This window comes from Coenobita brevimanus, chromosome 40, assembly GCF_032717465.1.
Source record: "Coenobita brevimanus isolate Jiangsu-jjx chromosome 40, ASM3271746v2, whole genome shotgun sequence".
NCBI lineage: Eukaryota > Metazoa > Arthropoda > Malacostraca > Decapoda > Coenobitidae > Coenobita > Coenobita brevimanus.
Genome location: NC_136993.1, coordinates 55,278,509 through 55,295,422, shown reverse-complemented (window position 1 = coordinate 55,295,422; position 16,914 = coordinate 55,278,509). Strand labels below are relative to the sequence as shown.

The 16,914-nt window shown below is 39.2% G+C and overlaps 1 protein-coding gene across 1 annotated transcript in view; it reads left to right on the top strand.

Annotated features, from left to right (window-relative positions):
* LOC145397114 (ionotropic receptor 21a-like) overlaps positions 1-16,914 on the top strand; it is an 88,700-nt gene that overhangs the window by 15,770 nt on the left and 56,016 nt on the right. The window contains exons 2-5 of the mRNA XM_080270315.1: positions 4,316-4,459; positions 6,042-6,274; positions 11,407-11,535; positions 14,785-14,971. Of these exons, the coding sequence (XP_080126441.1) occupies positions 4,316-4,459; positions 6,042-6,274; positions 11,407-11,535; positions 14,785-14,971 (693 nt within the window). The remainder of the gene's footprint in view (positions 1-4,315; positions 4,460-6,041; positions 6,275-11,406; positions 11,536-14,784; positions 14,972-16,914) is intronic.

Sequence of the window (16,914 nt, the reverse complement as noted above, 5' to 3'; positions counted from 1 at the left end):
GAGTCTTTCTCACTATGAATGCATTATCTTACACTTACTTGAAAATAGGTACAACCTGACTTCATTACATACAGTCCTGGCACTTACAAGAAGGTATTTACAACTTGACTTCACTATATAGTCCTTACACTTACAAGAAACTATTTACAACTTAAATTTACATGAAAATATTTACGAACTGCCTTCACTATGTACAGCACTGGGTGAGGCACACAGGCAGAGTGAGGCAGAGCGAGCATGAGGGGGGGCATGAGTGACTGTATGGCCTTGACAGCCTGGGGGATGATAGAGGAGCAGTTACCTTACATGCTTGCCAATTTTTACCTGGGAATCTTGAAAAATGTGGTCACTGTGAAGTTTTTTATTTAAGACCATTTTAAAACGGCACTTTCACTGGCCGTGGAAGTATGTCAGACCGTTTTAAAATGGCACTGACACGCAGCAGTTTAAAAAATAAAATTCATGTTTATAAACTGAAAGTACTTAATTTTGTGGATGAAAAAACATTGTTTACAATATCATATTGGTTTTCTCTGTAATGCAAAAATGTACAGATCATCAAACTTAAAGTAAATTTATATTCTCCCTCACTGACAGGTAAACTTTTATTTAACCCGCCTCATCCTGACGTTCTCTGGGCAGTGGTACGCCCCAGTCCTGACATTTTTGGACCTTTTTTTTTTTTTTGGCTCAAACATCCGCTTTTGGTGAGAAACATCGAAAATACATAGAGAAATCGCTCACCTGAGGTTTAAAATACTCGATCTAGGTACGAGTACCTCCTTACCTGACTGGGTTTTCTAACAGGCTGGCACCAAAGAAAACGAGTTCTATGGGAGGGTATCTTTTTTATCCACTCATAAACAGTATTTGTTTACTTGGTACGAATTTATATGTAGTACAAGAGTATATTGGTTTTCAAACAGTAATATAGGCATTATAAGCATTGTTTCACTCACTAACTCATCACAATTCATGACCTTTTTTTCCCCACATTACCTGATCATCATTTCTGACTGTTTCTTCCTCTAATGCTATGTAAACTTTGTCCTCCACATTGTCATTGATTGGGGAATCACTCTGGCCCTGAATGTCTTTATTGGCCAGGTCACTGGTAACAGCTGAATTGCCGAGACAATGGCGTGCAGGGGGGGGGGGAGAGGTTATGTGGTGTAAAGCATTGTCTCTGCTTGGCATCTTGTAGAGGAATAGAGGAAGGTGTCCCGTGTATACATGCCAAAAATCACTCGCGAAATCACTCGCGAAAATTGAAAATTGTGCAAATTAGGGACCTTGCAATGTTGCCGCGTTAATTCACGTCTCTGGGATATGACTGCACATCATGTGAGGACGTGAATTCAATTCTCTGGGATGCGGCGGGTTAAAATGGTAATTACATAACTGACAGAAATTAAGGAGGGCAGTTAAGAACTAACTAAATGAAACAGTTGAATAACCGTCACTGGGTGAACAAAATGTGGTAATGGAAAAGGTAGCTGTGAGCTTTGGATTACTTTTCATAAGGTTTCATTTCTCAGCAGTGTGTGTGTTGCATTTTATAAACGTCAGGTCTTCAAAGTGGACATCAGCCAGTCTGCAGTGCTCAGGTGGAAGGACTTTTCCTGCAACAGAGGAAGTGTTATGACTGGAGCTGGGGAAGCTGGGATACACAGGTAGCGGAGGGCTAATGTAGTGAAGGAGAATCGTCTTGGGTGCGAATTGTCCTGACTGGGAATTGTCCATGTTTTGCCGGCAAATTGTCTTGACGGCTAATTGTCCAGGAACCGTCTACCCTCCCAGAGAGTGTCAGGGATTGCAGCGAATAAAGTAACAAGCCAGTCAGGCCCAGCTTCAAAAGAGGCAGACATGAACAGACAAGCAGCCTACCAAGCATCCTGGAACATGTTTGACTGTATGTGACTGATGCATAAAGAAGAAACTTATGTAATATATAATAATGTTACATAAAAATTATGAAAAAATAATCACAATAATCATATTTTATCATTACAGTTAAATTTTTTAAATATAATTGTATTATGATTATAGCTACTGTATAATTTTTTATTATAATATGATTATGTTTATATCAGTTTTAAATAATGATTATGATTCGATTATGATTTGATAATCACTGCCATGGATTATGATTTTCTGAATAATAATCACAATCATGGCTATGTGTAATAAGGGTATAGTGGTGTAAAACATAATGCGGAGGTTGTTTCTGATCCGTGGAGAAAGAGCAAAATCTTCATCCATTCAGCAGCCATTACCTCTCAGTCTGAGAAGTTTTTCTTTCCTCTAGCTTTTTGGGTAAGTAAGAGCACAATACTTTACAGCAGTTTCATATAGCTAGTAATCTCTTTTTAAATCTCATGGAATCCACCTGCTTAATTATACATATTTTAATAGGAGTATCGAAATAATAATTGATTTTCAGATAACAACCGGGATGATGTCCTTGTATTTCACATGGATGACTACACTTCTGATGGTTTACAAATCTTCTTCCGCCAAAATCCCACTATTCTCTGGTAAGCCACTGAAAGTTGATTGTGAAACACTTCATTACAATCAATTATACAGATTTAGGAAGTGTGACTCATACATATTTAAAAATTACAATATAAGGAAAAGCAAATACTGTATCTCATTTTACTCACTGCATTTCAGATGGAAATGAGCATTATCTAGTACCTCAGGTTCTTAATGCGGTATTGCTTCCTTTGGATTCAAGGTGTCCACTCCTCATAATGTCTAATGGCACTGCATCTTCATCATTATTTAAGGTAAATCTTATTAGTCGTTTTGAGATAGAAACTGTGTAAGTAGGTGGTGAATTGAAGAATGAGCAAGCTTTGGAATCGAGGAGTGGCTGGTTTGAGTGGTTATGTCAATGTACTAGGCTGTTCACAACAAGGTGAGAGTGAACAGAGGTTTGAGTGATGAGTTTTCCGTGATAGCTGACGTGCATCATGGGTCAATTTTAAGCCCCTATTTATTCATCATGGTGCTTGGATCTCTGTCACTTAATTTCATAAACAGATTCCCATAAGAAGTGTTATATGCTGATAACGTGCATTTGGTCGCATTCGATAGTGAATAATGAGAGGGAAGCAGAGGAAAGATTTACGATGCACAAAGGAATTGGGTACAAGGTTCTGATGATGAATGAAGATAACAGAAAAGTAATGATATTCAGGGCTACCGACGGTACTGTGTAATTAGAGGGAATGAGGCCACTTGGAATGTGCCACCGGGCTGTGGGAAATAAACCTGTCTTTTGCAGTGCATGTAATAAGTGGGCAATTAAGAAATATAGTGGTATTAATGAGAGGCTGTGAAATAATGCTGAATTTGTGTGTGTGGTGGGGACGGGGGGAGAATGCAGAGAGAGAGAGAGAGAGAGAGAGAGAGGGAGTGAGTGAGACGGTAAAGGACTGACCTTGTTGGAGTATTTCTTGGGTGTTTGGAGGAATTTTACTATTTGGGAGGCATGTTGTGTGCTGGAGGTGCGGCTAGAGATAGTTTTATGGCTAGGATAAGGAGTGCTTGGAAGAAGTTCAGGTAGCTGTTGCAAATCCTTAAACTGAGAGAGCTCTCCTTCAGTAGTAAGTGGTTCTTGTATGTGGCATGTGTTAGGAGCGTAATGATGTTCGGTAATGAGACCTGGAGAGTAAGGGAAGAAGATTTTGTAGACTTAAATACATATACAGTAGATGATAATGATTACATGGATGTGTAGTGCAACATTAAATGTCAGGACTGGAAGAGTTAGGACTGCAGATGAAGAGTTGAGAGGGAGGACGGACTTCAGTGAATTAATATTGTGATGAGAAGGGGTAGACTGAGATGGTTTTGGCATGTGGGGAGGACGGAGAATGCCAACTGGGTTCAGAGGGTGAGAGGTGTGAATCCTGAGGGTTGGGTTGCGAGAGGCAAACAAAAAGACCTGGAGCGAGACCATAGAGAGTGATCTCATGGATAAAAGACAAAATTGGGAAACTGCTGGAAGTGAGTAACATGGAGAACCACCATTACGTGATAAAGGCCAATGCATCCAAGCATGTGTGACCCTATATGAAGAAAATGAAAATGAAACGAATTGCTGAAGAATAGACACAGTTGATTAGAATAAATTAAAAAGATGTGTCTTGCAGTCAGGGTATAACCAGAATTTGTTTCAGTGATCATGATATTAGATAGTTTTCAAAGGTTTATACAGTGCTTATATTTGTTTCTGTCTCCCAAACATATCTAGTTATTAAATTTGCGATGTAGGGTTGAATATAATAATGATAATGATTTTTAGGATGTGTTTGAGCAGCTAGAGCAAAGAAGTATGGGTGTGTTCGAGGTGGACGTGGACGGCCAGGACACTAACGTGACGCAGACACAGCTCTCCCAAGTGGTCAACCGGACTCGCCGGGTAGGTCGATCTCACATTACTGCTGAGGTGGGTAGTTCACTCTCATATTATTGTTGAGGCTGGTAACTCACACTCACATTACTGCTGAGGCGGATAGGTCACTCTCACATTACTGCTGAGTTGGGCAGGTCACTCTCGCATTACTGTTGAGGTGGGCAGGTCACTCTTATATTACTGCTGAGGTGGGTAGGTCACTCTTACATAACTGCAGAGGCAGGTAGTTCACTCCTGCATTATTGTTGAGGCGGGTAAGTCACTCTCACATTATTGCTGAAGCAGGTAGGTCACTATACATTACTGTTGTGGCGGGAATGTCATGTTTCCTTCTGCACTGGACGATTATTCTAAGATGTAACAACATTTAGACTTCCTCTTAAAATAGTAATTTTACTGAAGCAATCTCTAATATTCATGTAAGATATTTTGCAGCACTTATTTAGTATTCATATGTATTGTCTGCGGACACAGGCATTCGTTGGAGCTTTAGCATTTTTTCCCTTTAATAAGAGTAACAATTTGGAGTTGAACTGACCGACATGTTGCATATAAAGTGCTTCTTAAATACACATCAAATTTTTCTTGTTGCAAAAGTAGCAAAAGTGTCTCTGGTGAGTGTCTTCAGTGCATAGACATAAAAAAAATACTTTTGTTTATTTTTTTGGAAGTATTCCAGTGCATTCTTGAAAACATTGGAATGTGAGCATAGGGGAAGAGGTTGGTTAATAATTGTAGGTGGGTGATTTTCATGTTTACCTGTACTAACAGTGAAAAGAGTGATGATTGACTTAGTTATTCGAAACCATGTCTCTATGGGGACATGAACTGTTCGAGTACGTGAGTTGGACGCTCTCTTCTAACGAGTTTTGACTTGGCTAAGTTATCAGCATGCTTCAGCAAATTGCCGATGAATAGTGAGTGGCAAAACAGAGGATGAAACCTTGTGATTTGGCATTGTTAATGATACTTTATGTCTATTTCAATTTTAATTAAGGACCTGCGATTGCCTTCCTGCAAATTATTCACGTTATGGTTGTCAGTGTGTAGTGCCATGTATTGTTTGTTAAAAAAAAGAAAAAAGAAAAAAAGAAATATCACGGTGTACTTATTGAATTTTTCGTTTCTGTTCATCCGAAACAAGTATCAAATTTTCATTGTGTGTGTGTGTGTGTGTGTGTGTGTGTGTGTGTGTGTGTGTGTGTGTGTGTGTGTGTGTGTGTGTGTGTGTGTGTGATGTTACACATTCACACTGACGCTCAGTGAGCTGAATGTCCGAAGCTGATGTTGTTAGCAATGCTATCATTCATGATATACTATTACTGAGATGAAGCTGAAGTACCTCCAGTTGCTAGGGATCCGTTGTGTAATACAAAAGGGCTGACTGTATCTGTAAAGATAATTATGGATGTTAATTAAACATGATTTACAAAAATGACTGGAATATAATTGTGGCACTGTAGATTTAGAATGTCAATTTTGCAATAACGTTACTTTTGCATAAACCAATATGTTTCCTACATTTATTGCATATTTATCCCACTTCTAAATGCGGTGGGCATGGAAGTTATGAATTAAGTTCGGTCACATTTCTCTAACAAAGTAATGTCGTCAGCTGCGGCAGATATCCTGGTGCGTGACGGTGGTATTGGTCTGTGACAACCCAGCCTTCCTCGCCACCTTTGCCGACGCATCCTTCAAGGGTCGCCTCCTGCAGTGGTCCACAAGGCTCATCATCGTCACTCGCCTAGCACTGCAGCAGCTGAGGCCACTCATGTCCACCAAATACACCTTAGCAAATATGAGTGTAGCTGTGGTGGCTCCATCTGAATCGAACAGTAATTCCGGGTATCATTAATATTTTCCTTTCTTAACATATTACGCGGATTATTAAGTGTTTCCAAAGTATTTAAATAACTAAGAGCCCCGATGCAGCAACAATTTTAAGGTTGCACACGGCGTTATTTGGATGAAGCTCACTAAGGCTGGTGTAGGATCACTCACAGGAGGCAGTCACTAAGTGTGTGTTCACACTGAGGCTGGAACCGATATTTTGCCCACACAAATTGTCTGATCAATTGTAGACTGGGAGAGAAAATGGAAAAAGGAGATACCATTTCACTGATTCACATTCTGAACATTCTTAACTGCTATCTGTATTATATCTGGTATTGAGAAACAGCGATCCCAAAACTTATTCCAGTGAAAAGAAGTGATTTGCTTTTTTTCTTCAGTTTTCATGCCTCCTTCGCATTCAGGCATTACATGCATGAATATATCCGGTTCTGTTTTCAGAATGCTGAGGCGGGTAGAAGGTGCTTTAAGCCTCGACATAGCGAATTGTGACTCGGAAATAACCACCTACTTCACAAACAATGCAAAGTTTCACGTTATCAATTGCTGTCATTGTCATGTTATTGCTATAATGTCATCTCAAGTCAGTGCTGTCATGTCTTCGGCATTTCATCGAACGTTATTTCATGTCAGTGCTGCCATTTCATACTCGTATCATGCCACGCCATGTCATGTCATTGCTTTCATGCTATATCATGCATGTCGTGTCAGTACTTCTCATAACTTATTGCTACTACGTCATATCACTTCATCCCAGTGTATTCATATCATCTCGTGCATGTCATTTCAATATTTTCATCATGTACTTTCAGTGTTGTCATATATGATGTCTTTTGGTGATATAAAGTTTTATACCATGTCAGTATTGTCATGTTAGTGCTGTTATGTATTGTTATGTCATGTTAAGTCATATCAGTCAGTCATGTCAGTAATGTCAGCCATTTATTCAGTTACTCAGCAACTTCACTTAACTGTCCACTTGCCTCTCTCCACCACTATGTCGGGCACGTAGCACCAATCTAGCAATAAAGTCTCATCTCTTATCTGCCCAACACTCTAATTCCATAGTTAACCATTAATCCCAGTCCTTCATGTATGCAACGGATCAGCTCTGGAACTGTCTTCCCCCTGTCTGTATTTCCTAATGCCTACGACCTGTCTTTCATACGCCGTGTGTTCAGGCATCTCGAAATGAACAAACCTCTAATTTGGCTCTGTTATCTTGTTTTTTTTTTTTTTCTTGGAGGGAACAATCTTGCTGGGTTCTGGCTTTTCGTTCGTTCTTCCTTGCTTTAAAAAAAAAATTATAATTTCTGGCAGACCGAGACATTTTTCACAAAGTATCACCTGTAATTAACACCTGTCATACGTACAGTAAAGGTAGTGGCAGATGCCATGAGATGTGTAGCTACGATGATCATCTCCGTAACTAAGGTCTCTCAGCCTGTAGCGAGTTATTCGGCCACTGTCCTGGTACAATATCACTACATCACGTAGGTTATCATAGTTACTTCCCCAAGGTAATACTTTAGTTACTCATTTTACCTACAAATCCACAAAGGGATGATGGGCACTCCAGTTGTGTGGTGTCAGCTGTCTGCAGTAGGATTCGTACCCCAGCGCTAATGAGTTGGCAATTCGTACATACCAACGCAAACCACTTGGCTATGATGTGATAAACCTGAGGGTGCCCTATGGTCAGGCACAGAGTAAATTTGCATTAACTTTATGGGTAGAAGTATAGCAACCTTACATTCTTCACATATGGTTGGCCTTTAGGCTACCTTCAACCGAGTGTAGTGTTTCCCAGCACAGACAAATTTTTCCATTAGTGATGCAAGGCTCAGAGTCACTTAATTATGCAGTTTTTTTTTATTTTTTATGGTGATTAGTTGTTTCATTTTGGATCAGATATTAGTCAACAATCTTGCCCTTCAACGAGCCACATTTGGGGTGCAAATTTATGATCTGAGTATCTTAAGACCACACAACATTCTCCATTTACAAGTATTTAACTTCAAAATATATAAGAGTACCTAAACACTGCTCTGGTAAATTTTATCCAGCTAGACTCTTCTAATACCATCAAGTTAACACGTCACCATTATCACCGTCACATATCCCACAGCTCACCAGGGTCGTGGGGGCACTACAATGATAACTGTTGCACAAGCTGTCTCCACCACTGACGGTTGAGGTCAACTGCCTGTGTTGCGGCAAAGCTCTTCTGGATCCACTCAGCTGTTATTCGCACACTGCTGCCTCTGTCTACCCTGTCTTCTCATAACCTTGTACTATTCCATGGAGAATGATCTTTGAGAGTCTGGATGATTTGGTCAGATGCTAATACCACTTCAGTTTTCTTTTCCTTACCATGGTCATCCAGTCTTAATAATGATTCTCATGTTGCAAGATGATTCTGTGAACGTCTTCCTTTCTGACAATGCCCCATATAGGAGATGCTGAGAAATCTTGTGAAGCATCTCATCTCCATTACTTTGATCTTCCTTTGCAGTTCTGCTGCTAGTATCTATTATTAATATGCATACAGGAAAATGGATTGTACAAGTGCATGACAAAATTTTAGTTTGGGCTGGATAGAGGTATTCCTATCTCTTCAGACTGGTTTGAGTTTTGCAATTGCTGATGATGATTCTACAGTTTGTGCTAGGACTTTAATCTTCGATTCATTTTGAATGATTATGTCAAGGTATATTGAACTAGTTCACATTATCTACAGTAGTTCTTTTCCACTGACTGTGATCTTTGTCTCATTTGGCTTTGTGCTGACCGTCACCATCTTTGTTTTTTTCTGTGCTGATTGCCATGCCATATCAGCACATGATTCATCTAGGCGATTCACCAACCAGTAGTTTTTCTCTTCATTTCCAGCCAGCCCATTGATATTATCGGCGAACCTGAGGTTTGTGGTGGTATATCCTCCAATGTTGACTGTTCCAGCATGGTCTTCCAAGGCATGTAATGTTTCGATCCAAAAATGTTGAACAGTCGATGATCAGAGACAGCCTTGGCGGACTCTTACTGCTGTATGGAACCACTCTCCTGCTGTGCGTTGAACAAGTACCACTCTGGTGGCCTTTGTGTGAAGCTGATTGATAGTTTGGATCAGCTTCTGGCCCATGTTGTACTTCTTCACTGTTGCCAACAGCACATTGTGCCACACCATGCTGAATGCTTTATTGATGTCTATGACACATGGTAGAGATCCTGTTGATGTGGACTCATTCTCACACAGAACTCGTAAATTGAAAATCTGTTCCGTTGTACTCTACTCACTACAGAATCCATCATGTTCTTCAGCAATTACTTCTTCCATGTGCAGTTTCAGCTTGTTTAAGATAACTTTCAGCATCAATTTGCCTGCTGGCTGATGAGACTAATGGTTCTGTAATTCTGTCACGTGATACTTAACAGGTAAAGGAAATGAGTGCTGAGTAAATAAATCCAGTCTCATATTTGTAATAAAAGTAATATATATTTTTATATATGATGCTTAGAGGAAAACTACAACAGCAAACAGGACTAAACCACATTAAATGAATTATCATTGTTTAACTGCAATAGGGTTTCTGTACAATATGCTTCGGAAATGGGATAGGAGCATTTCTAGAATCTGTGCAAAATAACGGTGGTTTAACCCGCCCCATCCCTACAACTTTTCCACCACTGACTCCCCCCAATCCCGACCATTTTTGGAAATTTTTTTTTTTGGCTCAAACCTTCGCTTTTGATGAGAATCATCGAAAATTCTTAGAGAAATCGCTCACCTGAGGTTTAAAATTCCCGATCCAGGTAGGAGTTCCTCCTTCCCTTACAGGGTTTTCTATCAGACTGGCTGCAAAGAAAACGAGTTCTATGGGAGGATAACTATTCCACACCACTCATAAACGGTATTTATTTATTTATTTGGTACGAATTTATATGTAGTACGAGAGTATATTGGTTTTCAAACGGTAATATAGGCATTATAAGCATTGTTTCACTCACTAACTCATCACCATTCCTGACCTTTTTTTGCCACATTACCTGATCATCATTTCTGACTGTTTCTTCCTCTAATGTTTGTCCTCCACATTGTCATCGATTGGGGAATCACTCTGGCCCTGAATTTCATACCGTAGCATGACATGGCTTTACTGGCCAGGTCACTGATAACAGGTGAATTGCTGAGAAAAGGGCATGCAGGGGAGGGAGGAGGTCATGCTGGGTAAGGCATTGTCACTGCCTGGCATCTTGTAGAGGAAGGTGTCCCGTGTATACGTGCCAAAAATCACTTGCAAAAATTGAAAATGGTGCAAATTAGGGACCTTGCAATTGATTCGTGTTTATGTACATCGACGTGATTGGCAGTGACAAAATGTGTGGACGTTAATTCACGTCGACGGGATGCCACGGGTTAACGGACCATGGACCTAGTCGTAGTCCACTAATGTTTCCATGAATGATTGTATTCTTAACTGCTTCATACAGAGAACGTCTTTTTAGTTTGCTTCTAGGTCATCCCAGACATTTTTTTTTTACTTGAGAAAATTCTCCCCGATTATGAGGAGGTTAACCAAGACTCTGTATAAACCTTCCAATTCGCAAGGTTTCTCAGGAGCTGACTTAAACGATCGGAAGAAGATAAAGTTTTCCTTGAATCATGTTTTACTTTACAGTTACATTATCATTATGGAATGTATTCTTGCCGTTGATGATTGTGCATCCCATACATAAGGATAAGTAGAACCAAATTAAAATCTCCTTCCTTTATAGACTCATCGAAATGGTATGGCAATATTATGCAGTAAGGTGTTCTAGTGCATAGTGTAAAGTAGGTTACCATATATATGGTTTATACTCACCTTTCAGGGAAGGAGAAAGCTTATTTTTTGTAATTATTTCCCATAAATTAAGGTATCTGTCATTAAGGTTATAATTTTCTAAAAAAGAAATAATAATAATGTTGGATATTTCTCTGCAGTCCCAAAGATCATTTGGAAAATTGTAATCAATAAATATATAGGCAATGATGTTGGATAATTGATTGTACTAAAATTATTTGTCTGCTTCCTATCAAACAACGATTAAAAATGTTTTGTAATGAAGCATTTTTTACGTTACAGATATAATGTTTATGCACACCTACCATTCGGACCCAACGGAGCCGAAGTTTTACAGGTGGCTTCATGGACCAGCCACGGAGGACTAACCTTTTCATCTGATTACCCTCTTTTTCCAGAGAAGTATGATAAGTAAGTATATCGCTTAGCATCGATCAGCGTAGTTTATCGTAGTTTACCGTTGTTCACTGCTGCTGCCAGTATTGATGAACTTAGCTGTAACTAGACGTACAGAGATAGGGAGGCTGGTCGTAATTATAGATTGTCGAAGCACCGACAGTATAAAGTCATGAGGTGACGTATGGCTCGAACTTCCCATTGCTTAGTAACGTGGTGCAATGTCGGGTAGAGTGAATAGGTAGGTCTCTCTTTCTCACCTTCCCCCTATGTGTATCACAAGTGAGGTGAGTTACAGAGCACTCTTGGGTTACGGAGCTTATTTTACAGAGTTATATTTAAGTGTAATTGACAGCGTCATGTAGTTTGACGGCAAACCTCCTAGCTGACCCTGTCTCCTGCCTTCTGCCCTGGATCATAGTCTCGGACTCTCTCTAACCCCTTCTGACTTGAAGGGAATCTCTCTGACATTACTGTATATACGGCTCGGAGGGGATGTCTGTGTGTGATGTAGTGTCTGGTAGATTTCCATTCACGTGCACTAATAGGCTAGAGCTGGTTGCCCCACGTGTTTGAATACGTCAGAACATTGTTTGTCGTCTGGACTACAAAGAGATTGTTTGAGATACGTCATGTGTTAAGACATTCTTCACGGTCTGGGACAACACTTTTGTGGATATACATCATGTGGATTGAGAATTCTAGTGAGAAGCTGTGTATGTCTCCAGTAGACACTACATCCTGCACATTGTGATATGACATTATATGGTAGTGCTTATAGTGCCTACATATCGCTCAATCACGCAAAGCTGTCGTGGCAACGACAGTACATATTGTCATAACATAATATGGAATATTATATACATATTACAAAGGGATTGTTTGAGATACATCATGTGTTAAGACATTCTTGATGGTCTGGGACAACAGTTTTGTGGATATACATCATGTTGATTGACATTCCTAGTGTGAAGCTGTGTGTCTCCAGCAGACACTACATCCGGCACATTGTGATATGAGATATAATAATACTTGTGCCTATATTGCCTACAATAGTACATAAGAGGAGAAGAACTGTAAGTTCAACGTTTTTCCACATTCGTTGGTACATATATTGTTCTTCCAGGTAAAAGAATGAATTTCGGTCCTCTTTTATAAAATAGTCATAGAAATACATAAAACAAGTCATAAAAATTATGGTCCTTGGTTGTAAAGAACTATTCTGAGGTAAAGGTTAAAAAGCAAAGTCAAATGTATTGTTATTTTTAATTTGGACCATACTTGATGGAATGGTTTTAGGCTAGCCAAGGATGAAGTAATTTTCATTTTAGCACAAGAAGTCCATCATAATTAGGTCCTGTTTTTGAAAGGACAAAATTTTGTACTATATTCAGTCACTCGGTAGTTTACCCTTCCAAAACTCGTAACAACCCCTGCATGTTAGACTGTAATCTTAGTTCCTGTAATGCAACGACTCAAGTGGCATTAACTACTTACAGGCCCCAAATAACGAGCAATGTAACGAGCTGTCTTATTCCTGCACGGCTTTAACAGTGCTGCGGTTCTTCTGTTATGAGCTGCCTAGAAGGCCTTATGGATGAGAAGTAAAAAAATTAGAAAAATAAAAAGTTTACTCGCTGCAACTACAATAAACTATCTAGACTAGTGCAGATGTTAATGTAACAGTCTGTGAGTTATTATCCAATTTTCACCGTCATAGTATGCGAGTGGTATTTTCAACCTACAAGCTCTTGCTGATGGATAGTTAAACAAATGAGTGTGATATAAGACAGATTATACCACAAACGAGGTCTTGTGGGTGAAGTGGTGCAGGTGATTATAATTATACAAAACTATGATTTCTTTTATAGACTTTCAATGATGCTTATGGTTCAGATAGATTCATGGTGGATACGATAACCCTTACTACCGTTAAAGACTGCATCATATATATATATATATATATATATATATATATATATATATATATATATATATATATATATTGTTACATAGCCTATATATATATATATATATATATATATATATATATATATATTGTTACATAGCCTATGAAATATATATATATATATATATATATATATATATATATATATATATATATATATATATATATATATATATATATATATATATATATATATATATTGTTACATAGCCTATGATTTCATCATCCCTTGTATAATTCTAACTTATGATACAGTTTTGTTCACGATTGCATCATCCTTTGTATGATCCTAATGTACAGTATGCTGCATGTTTGTTCACGATTCGCCACGTGGCTTCCATAGTGACCAGGCTTGTGTATTCTACCTCACTCCCCCCTTCTCCCCCTTATAGTAGAGAAAGTAGTTCTTTCAGGTTGTTCAGAGCAGGATTGTCAACTCTTTGTCCCCTATGCCTTCATTTGTGCGTCCTTCTTACAAGTTGAATCAAGCTCTGCCGGCCCCCTATATAATGAGCTCAGTCTCTGCATTAGTTGCCACTTAGATCTACTCCTCATTCTGTTCACATCTCTGTCCTCCCCTGTACAGTATATTATTATTTTTGTGAGTGCTCAGGAAGTCTCCAGCCATCTAGCTGCAGTATAATTTGAGTATAAGTGTTATTACCATTTTTCTTGTACTGTATAGCCTAAGGCGTTAATTCGTATGCCTGGTAAAGTTTTTATGATTCATATTGGTTCCATGCTGTCAGCCAGTATTAGTAATATTTTGTATCTGTAATAATATTATATCTTGCTTTAACTGAGCATTATCCGATTTTCTCATTTTATCAGGGCTGACTTAGATAAATTTGCTCTTGCTAAATTCGTGTAAATAGAGGCTATTCCAGTTAACCATATATGTAACCTGTTTTGCCATTACATTATCCTTATGAGTCCTGAATGTTTAGTTGTTAGTTTGAGCATTAAACTTTAACTTGTAATTTTACCTAAGTCTTTTGTTTTGAACCTGGAACTTTGCGGGACAGTAGTGATTTTAGTATTCTCACTTGAAGTGTTCATTATCTCTCTCTGTTCCGTAAAAATATATATATATATATATATATATATATATATATATATATATATATATATATATATATATATATATATATATATCCTCTCTTATCTGATTGAAATCTTTTGGAAGAAAGATCAAGGAAAAAATAATAACAAAAGAGCTTCATCTTAGAGAAAGGGTTAACATGGTGCACACTTGTGGTACAGGTGGTAATACAAGCCATGTTTTTCCCCAACAGTTTCCACGGTGCTAGAGCCAGAGTGGCGGCAACACCCTACAAACCCCTATGGATGGAGAGGCAGGAGATCACCCCAGATGGCCGGGTAGTGATTCACCGCTCAGGGATAGATTACTTGCTTTTTGACGCTGTGGCTCAGGCAATGAATTTTACCTTCGACGTTTTACCCATCAAAATCTGGAAGGAGGTAAAAACACACAAGCAAGATTATGGCTGTTACCATAAGCTGCTAAGACCCCCCCCCCCAAAAAAAAAAAAAAAAAGGAAAAAATAAGACGAGGCTTTTTATTTTTTTTTGGGGGGGGATAACTTTTTTAACCATTAACATGACCTGATGATACTTTGTGGAGAGAGCTTGGACTGAAGATGGTTCGGCATTTGAGATGGAAACAGGATTCCAGGGATATGAATCATGTATGTATAAATTACTATATGATCTATTCACACTGGGCATACTGTTCGCTGTGCTTCCTCTCTTGTACCTTCTCACTCCTTGTTGCTGAATCCATTCCCACCCCATTCTTTGGTGAAAAAGGTGAAAATGATGAGAAGTATACAGAGTGAACAAATGTGCTGGGGATGGTAAACTTATTTCTTGTACAAGTAAAAGGTGTTCTGAGTAATTAAAAATATCTCTTGCCTTGCGCCCATGACCTTTGGAATACTGAGCTCAAAATAGAATCACTCCATTCATACTTGACCATCCACCAAGATTGGTTTAAATTGTGTCAAAAGTGTTATATATCCCTTTATCTTATCGTCTTGATTTTGGATATTTCGTTCTAACATTAGATTTTCTTCATCCTCGGCTAGCCGTAAACCCTTCCACCAGGTTTGTCTATCTATCTATAGCCCGACGCCCTAATCCCGCAAAGGGTGGCCGCAGACAAAACGCCTCCAAGTCACTCTGTCACCCACCATATGACTCCCCTCCCCCCAACTCACCCCCCCCTCCCTCATATACCTCTCAACTCCATCCCTCCACCTCATCCTCGGTCTACCCCTCCCTCTCCCTCCCTCCACCTCACCCACATACACCCTCTTAGTCAGTCTTTCACTCTCCATCCTCTCCACATGTCCAAACCACCTCAGTGTATTTCTCCTAATCTTTTCAACCACATCCACATCTACCCCACAACGTTCCTTCACTTCTTCATTCGTCAACCTGTCCCTCCATGTCACTCCACATGCTCCTCTCAAGTAACTCATTTCCACTGCTCTCACTCTTGACTTGTTCCCCTCTTGCAAGGTCCACGCCTCGCTTCCATACGTCAGGGTAGGGATCACAATACCATCATGCAGAGACTTCTTAACTTCCATACTCACCTCCCTATTTCTCATCACTGCTTTCAGTGTGCCAACAACCTTCCCTCCCTGCTGTACCCTTTCACGTACTTCATCCCCCAAAGTTCCATCCTTACTCATCACACTACCAGGTTTGTCATTCATTAAATACATAAGAATATAATATAAAAGCCAAACATTTGATCCAACCCTGTATCCTTTATCTCAGACCAATTGTTCACAAACCTGAATCACTCCATCTCCTCCTGTCCCTCAGCTCTTCCACAAAACTTTGTCAAAATCGTATCAAAACCGACTAAGCTGAGATTGCCTTTACGCTATGACTTGGGACCTTTTTTCTGCTAAGATTTAATCATCTACGAGTATTTCTCTGATGGCCATCAGCCGATATGGTAAGTTTGGTACAATTTTGTACAATATATATTATTTTTCCTAATATGCGAAGAAACAGAAAACAAACAAGTCCCAGGAAGACTATATTCCAATTCGTTACAACGTGTAATCCTATCTGCTAAAGTAAAGCAGATATAAAGGATTTAAAGTTTCAAAACTAGAAAACTGGGTAAAATTCGGCCATCTTGGATATTTTCTAAATTTCGAAAAGACGGGTATCAGGCTCCTATATGGCCCTAAAATCATACAAACTATGAGACAGCGTAGAACGGACATACGGACTAACGGACGTAAACATGACTTAATCTAAGATTCCACTTCGTGAAAAACGAAGTGGAATAAAAACCGAGCCAAACACATAACCCCATCGCGCTTTTGTGCCCAGATGTAAAAGACAGTCAGATATGTACATATCGGTGTGTGTGTGTGTGT